We start from the raw sequence: 13,225 nt of genomic DNA on the forward strand, positions 1-13,225 counted from the left end.
ACTGCAGCATAGTTACCAAATACACATGGTCAGTACATTCACCTCATTTTAGTTTCATGGTAGAGGAATACCGTTTTAGTTCCAAATAGGACCTCAGCGATGCTTTCTGGATCCCTCTTCGAAAGGAAGAAGAACCCATACATGAGTTTCTCTAATTCATAACGCCGTGTGTTGTTCGTATCTTTTCCGACATTTCAGATCGCATTGCCACATCCATCATCAGGGTTAATGTCATTTGTGAAGATATTATCACTGTTACTTCTGGAATACCTCAAGGAGCCCACCTTGTTCCATTATCATTTAATATTTTTATAAATGATATTATCAATGTTTTTCGAAATACAAAATTCTGGCTTTTTGCTGATGACAACAAGGTACTTAAACTGATTGAATCTCCCAATGATTGTCTTCTTTTTCAACATGATATTAATTGTTTTAATGATTGGTGCGACATCAATTGCCTTCAACTTAACATTGACAAATGTAAAATAATATATTTCTCCCGACGAAAAAAACCTATACAATTCAACTACAAACTAAAAAATACTTCCCTTTCAATGGTTTCGTCAATAAAGGATCTTGGCATTACTTTAGATAGTAAACTCTGCTATCGTGAACACATTGATAATATTGTAAACAAATCTCTTAATTCTCTCTTTCTCGGTGTTATCAATAGTGACGGCGGACTTCAAAAATATTAATACCATCAAAACTCTTTATTGCTCACTAGCTCGACCCCATCTAGAATACGCTTCTCCTATTTGGTCTCCATTCTACAGGACTCATATTGACCATATTGAGTCTGTCCAACACCGTTTTTTAAGAAAAGTGGCATGGTTGCTCGGATTACAAAGGGGTAATTTTTCCTATTTTGAAATAGAGCAATCTTTCAATCTGTCTTCATTGGAGAGACGTAGAACTGAGATAGACCTTACGTGCATTTTCAAAATACTTAATGCTTTAAGTGATGTCACATCTCTGTTGCAATCAATTTCTTTTCATGTTCCCAACCGTGTCACCAGAAGTCAAAATCTGCTATTTATAAAATCTTCTAAGAGCAACTTTGGTTTTTATGCCCCAATGTCCAGAATGTGTAGATTAGTCAATTCATCACACGACTTGGAATTCTTTGGGATAGATCTTCCGGCTTTTCGTAGATCTCTTCGCGACTAAACAGTGTGGGACGAAGTTGGATTGGCATGGTTTAGCTCAAAGTTTTAGGTCTTTCGTTTTTTTAAATATATTGTATACAATTATCGTTTTGCCCTTGTTTGTCTTTGCTAAATAGTTTTATGTTCTTTTTGTTCAGTTTCTTGCATTTATGTTTCTTCATGTAACTGTTTTAATTGACTTAAGCCGTATATATAACAAATAAATAAAAAAATATTAAACGCACAGTTGTGTATTTAGGATTTTTACCGTGTACAATATGCAGCTGTGAGAAAAATATAAACACTTTCCTTGAATCTTGAATTTTTTGGATGTAATTCTAATTTTTTTTCTCTATTTTTACCAGTTATAATTATTTGTTTTCATGAGATATGTATATCTTAACAATAATACTTATGTGTAATTATTTAATATTCGTGCAATATCTATAATTTATGTTTTTCCAATAAATTGATAACTTTTATTTCCCTTGTTTTATTTATATTTTTGTCATATAGATAAAACAAATATTTTTTAAATAATCTACCAGGGCCTGTATTTCAAAAGCTCTCGCGGCCATATTATCTCATATATTTACATACAAAATACACTAAGTTGTAGAAAATCACATGCATCTACGATCCCGACGATATATGGCCACACTGATGATTCTGACATTTAATTATCAGTGTGATCATATATGAAGCATGTTTCTTTCTTCTCTACCCCGGATTAGATTCATGATTGCACCCCGGGGCTGCTTGTTAATTTGTCAATTTTTATTTTTTCCATGCAACTACATTGATGATTAAACATCAAATAAATACTTACACTGAAAAACAAACATGATGGTTTTTATTTAAAAGAATATGGCGACCTTAATTATTACCTAAAACAATTGCATAGAATAGAGGGAGTTACTGACCACTGTCAATAGAAGAAAATCCTCATACTTTGGGTCACATATTCCGCAACGAGAAATATCCCCTTCTTCAAATTAATATGGAAGGGTCTAGAAGGGTTGCCATCCGTCCCGATGTATCAGAACTGTCACCATTATTGAGGCCTCTGTTCCGACGTCCCCATGAAACCTATAATACCCCAATTTAAACTTACACAGTGCAACGCTGTTAATCAACAAAAATCTTCTAAGGCGGTACTGACTATGAATGTGAAAATGAGGTGGCAAATGCTTTCACCAATCGATGTATCTAAAGAACTTCATGGAAGCTGAACTTGCCTCAATAGAGTGGAAGTCGATAGGTTCTGTAAAAGAAAAATGTTTTTTGTCCATTTTTAAAATTGAGCAAGTATTTAATTTCCATTCCTGCTCATAAAACTAAAGCGGAAACAGTAATATCATTGATGTTGGCCCAGTAAAAAGTAACGATAAAAAATGTCATCTGCTGCCAGGGACTTTAGAATCAATATTGCAGTATTACGTTAATATTAAGTCAAAGAAAAAATATGGCCAGCGGTACTTCTTCCGCAAGAAGCACCACATAAAATGTAAGAAAAACATTTCTATTATATTTCAGAAAAATCATTATAAAATCGACTTTTTAGTTGCTACATACCCCCCCATTCCAAAACGTCCCGACAAGGCCCTAGTGAAATATGGCAACCCAAGTCTAGAGGCCAGGCGGGGTATGGGACGAAAAAAGTATCACGCCTCAGAAATCTTAGATAGTGGTTCGGTGTGTCGGATGCAGCAGTGCTAATCAGACTGATCCAGGATAGTGATGAGCTCAGAATGATGGTCGCTAAACTCCAGTAGGACCGGCGAAAGAAGAAGAAGGTGAAGCATTATTCATGAATCACATTGTAAATCGCTTTGGAGGAATCATATTACGAAAATGGCGCCTTATAGGTTTTTGCTTATCAAAAGTTAGTTGTATCAAAATTGGAAGCCTGAAAAAAGGAAAATATGATTACGGAACATATTTTTCCCATTTCGATAAAACGCTTGGCCCTATGAATCATATCAAATAGGATTAAAGTAAAAAATAATACCAAACAATCCTTAACACAAAAAATCAATACGACTCGTTTTCCCTACAATCTTAGTTTTGAATGTAAATTTATGAAAATAAATGTGATAATGTAGGTACTTACTTGAAAATAAAATGTTTGTTTATGTCATGTGTGTATTTTATATATATTGCAACACTTTTCACCTGTTGCAGCGTGTCAACTAGTGATGTATAATAATGAATAACCGGTTATAAGAATTACCAATCGATCAGCTGACGTCAGTTACGGACAAAATGAATAAGCAGTTTACGATTATAAGAAAATAAATATACTAATTCAAATCAAAGAAGGGAAAACATACGGATCATAATTTTCGCTTTAATGGACGTATTGTTTGATTTAAGTACCCTTAAGATGGTACCTAACAATAGTGAATACAGAGATAAATCATTGCTTTAGTCTATCAACTGATAATATAAATTCGTCAATATATAACTCAGATTCAATTACTTGTCCATTCGTGCCTCTATACATTAAATAAGTAGGTGTGAACTATTAATTTTTGTCGTTCACATAATTTTTTTTTTTTCACTTTTCTCTAAAAAGCTGTAAAAATATTTTTCTAGCCATTATATATCTGCAAACATTTGGACATGATCAAAATAATTGTCTTCATCAGTTTTCCTTACTTTCAACATCCATCAACATTTGCTTTAGCTGTCCTTTTTTTTACTACGGTTTGCTTTATACATGACCAAACTTATGATACAACGTAAAATTCTGCAAATAAACACATTAAGAATTATTATTTCATAATTCGGCATAATAAAACTGTTTAAAAATGAAAAAAATACTAATGCGGTTTAATGAAATATTTCAGTTCATGCTTAAGGTCGCAATAATGTTCTAAATGAGAATCATCATGTTTAACGTTTTTCATCGTGCGAAAAGTAAAAATACCTACCTTAGGTACAGCAGAAATATTTTCTACCTCTGCGAAAAGATTCAGAATAGCAACCCTAGGCTGGTATTTCAAACGCTCTCGCGGCTGTATTACCTCGTGTATTTACATACAAAATACACGAGAAAAACAGTTTTCTCGTGCCGCGAGAGTGGTTCAGAAAATCACCTCTGGTGTATTCTGAAAGGTATAATGCGCATAAAGAACGCTTTTTTAGCGCATATTAATTACAATAAATGCGGTAAAAATACGTTATCTACGCGCGCTATACCGTTTGGAATACCACTTATAGTTTAATTATTGTGTATTAATAAAATAAATCGTTTAGGGAATAATTAAATTATCTAATGATACGAATATGATAATCGGTTATGCCCATCACTAGTGTCAACAATGTCATTTGACAAGAATACTTCACATTTTCAGTTTTAGTAACAACAACATGGTCGTCTATCGGTTTGCGTAAGTGTCATCGGCCGTAGTTCTAAAAAGTATAATAGTTTTATTTCTTATTTCTGACAATAAAAAATCCCAAAATGTTGATCAGGTGGTTGTTCAGAAGACGTTTTTCATTCCTGCTCAAGTCGTTTGTGTTTTTCTTCTTGTTTTCGTCCATATTTTTAATATTCAAGTCGCGCAAGAAGGAAGATGCGACCTATGAAATGATGTTTTTGAAAAGCGACGTGCCTGTGACGCCCGAAGACAAGTTGTACGAGGAGGAAATAAGCAGCGACGAGGCCCGAATAGTGCCAGGACTCGGAGACATGGGCGAAGAAGTTCTTTTAGAAGGAAAAGAACAAGAGGAAGGCGAAGAAGATCTCAAACGAATTGCGCTGAACGAATGTCTCAGCAAGAAAATATCCTTCAGTAGAACGTTAGAAGGTATGTATATAAAAAGTATTAAAAAAACAATTAAACTACACTGAATCTATTGTTAAAATCTGGGTCATTTAAATAGCAAATAGCGGTGTCCCCGGTTCTTCGTTTTCCGTTTTTATTAGTTGCAAATAAGTAGAGTGTTGGTTGAAAGTTGTACCGATTACTTTGGACTAGTTTGGCTCGTGCATTGTCTATTTTATTAGAGAATAATAACATAGCTTTCCGTTATTATTTCGCGTTGAATTTCAATTTCTTAATTCAATTCCCACAGAATATTTTTTGCGATTCTGTTTTGACGGACGAACCGAAAAAATGAGGCGAGATTCTTTTGTTTTTTCATTCGTTTTTCCCTTTGACATATATATGTATTATATGTATTACATATGCATGCCTATGTATTATATTATAATGCATTGGCATGCCCTATAAAGAATAAGAACCAAAATGTATTTACAAGTAATTCAAATAGATCAAGTCAAAGAAGGAATCGTGTGTTAGAAATACCACATTGTAAAACGAGGCTCGCACAGAGACATGCATATTATATAGGCCCAAAATTTTTTTATTCTTTTTTTACTGATAATATTTCATTGATCCCAAACATACAAAATTTTCCTTTTAAAAAACACGCACTATCCTGGATTCAAACTAAAGATATTCCAATTTATTTCAACAGAGAGGGAAAGCATTTTTGAGAAGGGAATATGGAAGTCTAGGCATTGTCTTGCAATGTTTTCCCTCACTGTTGAAATAAATTTAAATATGAGTAACTTCCTAGGGAGGAATTCCAGCCAGTCTGCAAGCATTTGGACATACTAAAACACTGTTAAAGATATTAACTCTTTTTTTCCATGATATATTTTGTCGCCCTAATAATAAGGAATATTTATATTTTTTAAAAATATTTTTTATTTCCTTTTTAACTACTTAAAATAAAAAAGGTACCTCATAATCTTTTACAGAATATTTTCTTTTCACTTTCTTATATTACACAAAAAATATTATACCTGTTTATAAATTATAGGAGCAAAATTTCATAAACATTTCTTGTATACCCACGAACAGGCCATGCCTTTGTTGTATTTTTGTTAACTATTTTTATTAAAAAAAATCTACCCTGGCAACACTAACGAAATTTCCATTTTGTTTCTTCGACAATCTGACAGATGGAAAAAATAAATAAATTTAAGTAATGCATTTACTACTTAAACATTCGTTTGTTAATTACACATGAAATGTGATACCATCCTGTTTCTTTAAGATCCTAGCAGTATTTCTACGCTTTAAAAGGACACAACACGGCATGGTTGAATTCAAATCAGGAGTTGCGTACTGAGTGACGTCTACAAAGAAACTATTGGGTCAAAATGTAAACCTACTTATTTATGGGTAGTTGAGTCGCCTTCTGTTTGATGTGCGTATGCGGTTTCTGGACTATTTTTAATTCTATGGGCCACACATAGGATTAAACGTCAAATGTTGTACAAAACTGTTTTAAAAACAGAATAAAACGAATTTGGTTTGGTCAATTCAACCTAATTAAGTGTTTTGGGTAATGCAAAGAAAAAAATATTTAAAAAAAATATGCATAAATAAAAATGTAGAAAAAATGCACGAAGAAATTGGCTCGCTCACAGCTAAACGACAAATACAATATAATGTAGAAATTTTTAGACATAAAATAATTAAGCGGATAAATAAAATAAAATTAATTTTAATCAATATATGAAACTAGAGATGAAAAAAAAGATAAGATTACCAATGAGGAGAAAATCAGAGTCTCAAAACTCGTTGTACAAATGATGACACTTAACTCATGTCCAAACGCTCAGTCATGCCCAACGCGTTTTTAGTCGTTCTTCGACCGCCAGCCAGGCATGACGTTTAGAATCGAAACTAAAACGCCTGCTTGTGTTACAAAAGCGTGTAAAAACCTTTCGGTTAAACATGGTAAAAAGGATTTTGTAACTTTCCATTGGTAAATACTTGTTCATGAGTGATTACAAAGCCTAAAACAATTAATATTCAAATATTAATATTATTTTTTGTAAACGTCAAACTACGCCTAGCGGCGCAATTGCGAAGCTCTTCTTAGTTACAGGGATGTGCTGATAGGAATACTTTTTTAAAATATAATAAATGTGAGTTAATATTAGTTTTGCATTCCCTAAAATCCAGTGAAAATAAATAATTGGGATCTACCAAAAACGAATCTGGATTACTAATGTTAAAATATTAAAAAAAACACCTTGTAGTAAATTTCTAAAAAAAGGTATTTGAAGATGTTCACTGCGGTTGGTGCGACAATGCAGTAGTGTATAGGGATACACCATTTTGTGTGGATAAAGTATTGATGATTATGACGAAATGTGTATTGATTTCAACACCTACTGTATTAAGATTATTCAGACATATATTAAGGTATAACCTGTAAATATTTTTAATTTGAATACTTAAAAATATTTTTTTAACCTTTCCGAGCCTGAACGTGAAAAAAATATACGAGTTCCTAAGGGAGGTATCAGGAATACCCCAGCTAAAATTCCATAAATACATTTATTTTTAAATATTTTTTATTTATTGATAAAACATAATACATATGGACAGTGTGGAGAAGGTCCAACACATGTTTTTAAGATTTATGAATTTCTAATTAAACATTCCAATTGAAGAGCTAAACTATAAATGTTTAATGAAGCAGTTAAAATAATATGTATTTGTGATAGAAGGGAAATTTCAGATTTAGTGCTGCTTTTCAAGTTATTCAATAATGTTCTTGACAGTCCCGAACTTTTAAATTGTGTGAATTTTTATGTGAGACAGCGTGGGACGAGACAAAATACTTCTTTTGCTGTTGATTTGCATAGTTTAAACTATGCTAAATACTCACCTATTCCACGGTTCCACATGTTAGCTAACACACATGGAAACTTAGATTTATTTCATTTATCTTTATACAAATTAAAATCATTACTTTTTAATCACTTCTTTTCTAAATTATAAAAATGTACTAAGTGTTATACTTGTTTGACTGTTTACGCTATGATACATCGCCTCTGTTACTTCAATACTTTTTATATTTAAACCCTTTATTTATTGTTAATTTGCTGCATACCTTTGTTATAATTTCTTATTTAATTTTTCTTTATTATTTCCTTATTTTCTGCTGATTTTATTTCATGTATCTATATTTTCTATGCGGTGTACAGGTGTTTTGGATTTTTGTGGTTACGGCTGGGAAAAAAGTACACTTGCAAACTGACCAGCATATCAAAGAATTTTAAACATAAGGCAAAGGCAAATGAAAATTATTGATCAAAGAATTGGGCAGAAAAATATTTTAATAATGTTGATACATTCTTAACATTATTTAGTACGCAAAAAATGAAACTAATTCGATGATTAACGAAAAAGTTATTGAAAAAATATATTACCGGGGGAGCTTAGATACCCCGCTTAGCCCCGGAAAGGTTAGCGAGTTGTGGGCGCTCAAACTAATAATTTGGCAGCATTAAGTAAAAATTATTATGTCTATGAATAATATTTGGATAAAAAGAATTGGGTTATTATCAACTGCATGTTGTTTTACGAGCCAGTACGGTTTTGTGATGCAATTTTTCAATAATTATGACAGGAGGCACATTCCAAAAGTTTATCATCAATAGCTTATTTTACTTTCTATTGAATTAAAAAAAAAATATTTTTTAATATTTACACAATAGTCTTAAAATTAAAGTCCTGCCGAATTGTAAGCATACAACTCGTCAGCAGGTTCTAATATATAGCTTCGATTATTTTTCTTACTTAACCTACATTAATAATAATTTTATTCTAAAAACATTACATATTATACCATATTTTATTACATTATTTAAAATGAAAAAACTCTAATAAATACTAATAACTTTTTTCCATGAAATAATTTGAGCATACGTCTCAATCCTGTATTTAACTGTCTATTCTTAATATTGTTTAGTAACATGTTAAATATTTTCGGTATACTGTATTGCAGTGTCCTTTTGCCATATTTATTGCAATATCTAGGAACAGCTAGCTCTTCCATACTAGTAAACCTGGTGTTGTAATCATGTACCAATTTGTGATTATACTACTTTCTATTCTTTTGGCAATAGCGCAATATACTGTGCCAAATATTATTTGTAAATTTATAATAAAAATATTTTTAAAACTTGTACAGTGCATTCCTCTGCACGGCACTATGCAAAAAGCAAATCATGCGTATTTTTGTATTTATCAAATATTTAAATAAACAATATAATCAAATAACATAGTTCCCAAAATTAGCCTTATTTTTACGAATGTCCAGTGGGTTTAAAAAAAAATTTGCAATAGACTATTGAACTTAGCCAAAAATTAAAATATGTTTTTATATTCAATGTCATGATTGTTATGATTGTTTGTACGTTTCGTAATTTTGAAATTACTCCGCCCGTGACGTCAAGAGTTGTCGTCGGCGAGCCGTGCTGACATGGCAAAAAATGGCTTTCCAAACTGGAAATCTGTCACAACACATAACAACGCTCGAATTGATAAGTTGATTCACAAGAACTTGTGATGTAGTTTATTTTTATCAAAACAATTTTTATTAATTTTTTCATACATTTTCGAGGAACTTCGCCGTGAAAGTGAATGCTCTAATTTATTTTTAATCCTCTAATCTCCACCAAAAACGGAAAGTTAGTTTTTGATGCCAATAACAGTTTTGAATTACCTAAATAATAGCGTAATTCAAAACCGTATCTAAAGCTTGCAAAAATTCTCCATTGAGTTTGTGGTGAAGCATAATTACAAATCTCGCAATTCTTTTTTCAAAGTTTTTCGCAAATATTTCAGTAACTCCTTCAATGGAGATTCCTAAGTTTGCTTCTGATACCCTCATTTGGATAAATATACAAAATATGGTTGACTTTTTATCTATGTTTTTATAATCGTCCATCTTGAAATGATTTTTTTATTGATGAAACATTCAAATAACGCCACAACTTAATCAAATTGAAAACATTCAAAAGAAATTTATAAGGAGCCTGGAATATCGTTTTGGTAACATTGAAAATGATTACGGCGCATCTTTGATCAATTTTAATATAGAATCACTACAAAAAAGGCGCCTTAGATATGATTTAATTTTTCTTTTCAAAATTCTCAATAACATAGTTGATTCGCCGTATCTTTTACAAAATATTGGTTTCCGTTGTCCTCTTCGCTATACTAGATTAAATTCCCTTTTTTATGTACCAACTTGTAAAAACAATTGTACCTCGAATTCATTCATTAGACGTACCTGTAGAAATTATAACGGACTCAGTATTGATGTAGACATTTTTAACTGCACGTTGCATTTGTACAGAAAATTTCTTCATGGGGTCGATTATTTGGGATAGTTGCTGAATGTGCATCTCGAGTGGTTTATGCTATGTATATGTGCCGCATGTAATGTATATGTTTGTGTATGTTTTATATGTGCGTTCATGTGCGTGCGTGGATGGCTCGGAGTGTACATTCGGTATTTTTATTTATTTTAATTTATTACCTCCATGGAAAACGCAAATGTCAACAATTATCCTTTTTTCACTTAAAATTCTTATTTATTTTTTATTTTTTGTCACATTTAATGTTTATATCTTTTTAATTTATGAAAACTTAATTGGTCTTTTTATGTTAAAAAATTGTTGTTTTTAATACTGATTTTGTATGACTGTATGTTTTCTAAATAAAATAAAATAAAATAAACTATTCGATAGAGCCTCACTTTTACTTCTGAATAATAAAACTAGTTTTTTTCTTCCTATTTTTTTGTATTTTGTCCGTGTCTCAAATGTATTAATCAAACTGGGACACAACATTTAATTATACAATATCTATAAGATTGTAAGTGTGACCCTAAAACACAAATGCGCCTATCTCCAATGTTGGTGAAACTGAGCAAAACGACTTTTCGTCTTAAGGCCGGCAATATAACCACATGCATTTTATCGTCGAGTCTCTGGCACAAGTTGGTAAGTACAAATTTTCAAAAAATGAGATTTAAATGAGTGTTAAATAATCTTTGTTTAAAAAGCAAATAAAAATACTTCAGATTTTATAAATACAAAAAATAATCTTGAGCATAGTATATATTGACAAATCTGCTTTCCTTCCATACTTTTACTCATATTTGCTTTTTATATATGTTGATATTTTTATGTTTTTTCACTATGTATTTTTGTATAATTTAATTTAGTACGTACTATTATTCGGCATATGATTTATTGCTTCTATTTATTATATTTTTTACTAAAGTATTGAGTGAGTTTCTAGAAAACATATCTTAATTATTTCATTTTCATTTTTTTTTTGCACCACAACAGGCCAGGAGGCCCAATTACTGTGGTGAATTACATTACAGAACAACCAGGCTTGAGAAAAATCACATTTTTTTTTTTTTTTGTGTTCTCACCGGGAATCGAACCCGGAACCTTCCGTGCGTGAGTCAAGCGTCTTGACCACTACACCACGGAGGCCGCCATTATCATTTCAATTATGTTTTTATATAAATATTCTTTTTCTGTTGATTTCAATGATACTCTTATTTTGTTTTTTTTAATACTACTATTTTGTTGATTTTAATGATACCATTATTTTGTATATTTGATTATGTGTGATTCTTAATTTGTATAATTTATATTTAAATCTATTTCAACAGAGAGGGAAAACATTTTTGAGAAGGGAATATGGAAGTCTAGGCATTTCAGGGCTTATGACCTGTCATTGGCTGGTTTAAGTGGCCACTTTACACACTGTGTTTTTTTTATATTTTATCATATGTATGTATCTTTTGATATATATTTATGATTTTTTAGTACAAAATTTTGACCAATATCTTCTTTTGACGAATCTGTTTTTTGGTTGGCTGGAAGATATCGGAAGATAAGATTTGTGGAATCATCTCTCATCAAATATCTCTGTTCAAATCACGTCCGAAGAAACATCTCCTTTCTCTTCCTTAATCTCTCCTCCTTTCCTTTTTCATATTTTTTCCTTTTTCTTCTTTTTTCCTTTTTCCCATTGAGTAATTGTTTTGATTTAAGGAAATGTATAAACAAATACGTTTATTTATATCTTTAGCGTTTTAATCTTTTTTTTCTATTGAATGTGTTCTGTAACATGAATTATAAAAATAAAACTTTTATTTTATTGGTTGGTTGGAAGAAATTGCCATTTGGCAATAAGCCCGCCAATGTACAAATAACATTATGTACAAAAAGTTAAATAAATAAATAAGATATTGCTTTTAGCAATAAGTCTGCCAAAGTACTTATTCTTTGCACTTGACGTTTTAAATAAAAAGAAGATAATATAGATGTCTAGGCATATACAGGGCTTATGACCTGTCATTGGCTGGTTTAAGTGGCCACTTTACACACTGTGTAACGTTCACCATTTTGCCTATGTTTGAACATTCACATTTCGTGAAAGGGACATCGAAAGTTGTAAATGTAAATATTTGTTCGCGCTTTTCCTTACTGAATTTGGTTAGTAGAGGAAGAAAAATATTCAATTCGTAATGAAAAAAAATAAAAAATTGCTCGCTTGTATGAGTGAATCCGAAGAAAGACATTTGGTCTTTAAAACGGATTCGGGTATGTGGTGGATGCCTTCAATGTTGATTTTTGTGAAGTTAAGAGCTAAAACTTTTATTGTTTGATCGAATAATTTCACAAACTACAACAATTTTCAACTGGTCCAAAAAGTTTTAATTAGGCTAGATAGAAGATAATAAATGGCTATCTTCCTTGGTACATACCGAGACGGTATACTTAACTTCCGTACTATCTTTATCTACCTCGGTATGTTCTACCGACTTGCCATCTCGACATCATATGATTGAATCCAACCAACGAATGACCCAGAAAATTTAGTCCGCGTTTCTTACTTAATTAAAATATTTTTTTTATTTATGTTTTAAATGGGCTTCGGTGATAAAAAACGGCCACTTCAAAGCGATTATAAACTCAAATTTATCCCAATGCAAGCAAAAAATGCTCGCTTCAACATGATTTTTATGTGACTTTTGACAATTACCAAGACGGTATGCTTAACTTTCTTCTGAATTTATCTAACGAGCGATTACAAAGCCTGCTCTTTGAACGTTTCGATACGTACACTCAGGTAGATAGTAAAACAGATTATTATTTTATTTTTTTTATGGTGGCGACATTTTTACGCCTAGATGCTCTTATATGTTAATAGGGCAGAATCTAG

General features: G+C 31.4%; 1 protein-coding gene across 1 annotated transcript in view; it reads left to right on the plus strand.

Annotated features, from left to right (window-relative positions):
• Positions 1 to 4,500: 4,500 nt before the first annotated feature.
• LOC148284216 (polypeptide N-acetylgalactosaminyltransferase 1-like) overlaps positions 4,501 to 13,225 on the plus strand; it is a 62,688-nt gene continuing 53,963 nt past the window's right edge. Inside the window, exon 1 of the mRNA XM_088242477.1 lies at positions 4,501 to 4,966. Within this exon, the coding sequence (XP_088098603.1) occupies positions 4,621 to 4,966 (346 nt within the window). The 5' untranslated portion in view covers positions 4,501 to 4,620. The remainder of the gene's footprint in view (positions 4,967 to 13,225) is intronic.

The sequence above is a fragment of the Micrasema longulum genome, unplaced genomic scaffold (genome assembly GCF_059751315.1).
Source record: "Micrasema longulum isolate JH-2025_06_02 unplaced genomic scaffold, ASM5975131v1 h1tg000140l, whole genome shotgun sequence".
Taxonomy (NCBI): domain Eukaryota; kingdom Metazoa; phylum Arthropoda; class Insecta; order Trichoptera; family Brachycentridae; genus Micrasema; species Micrasema longulum.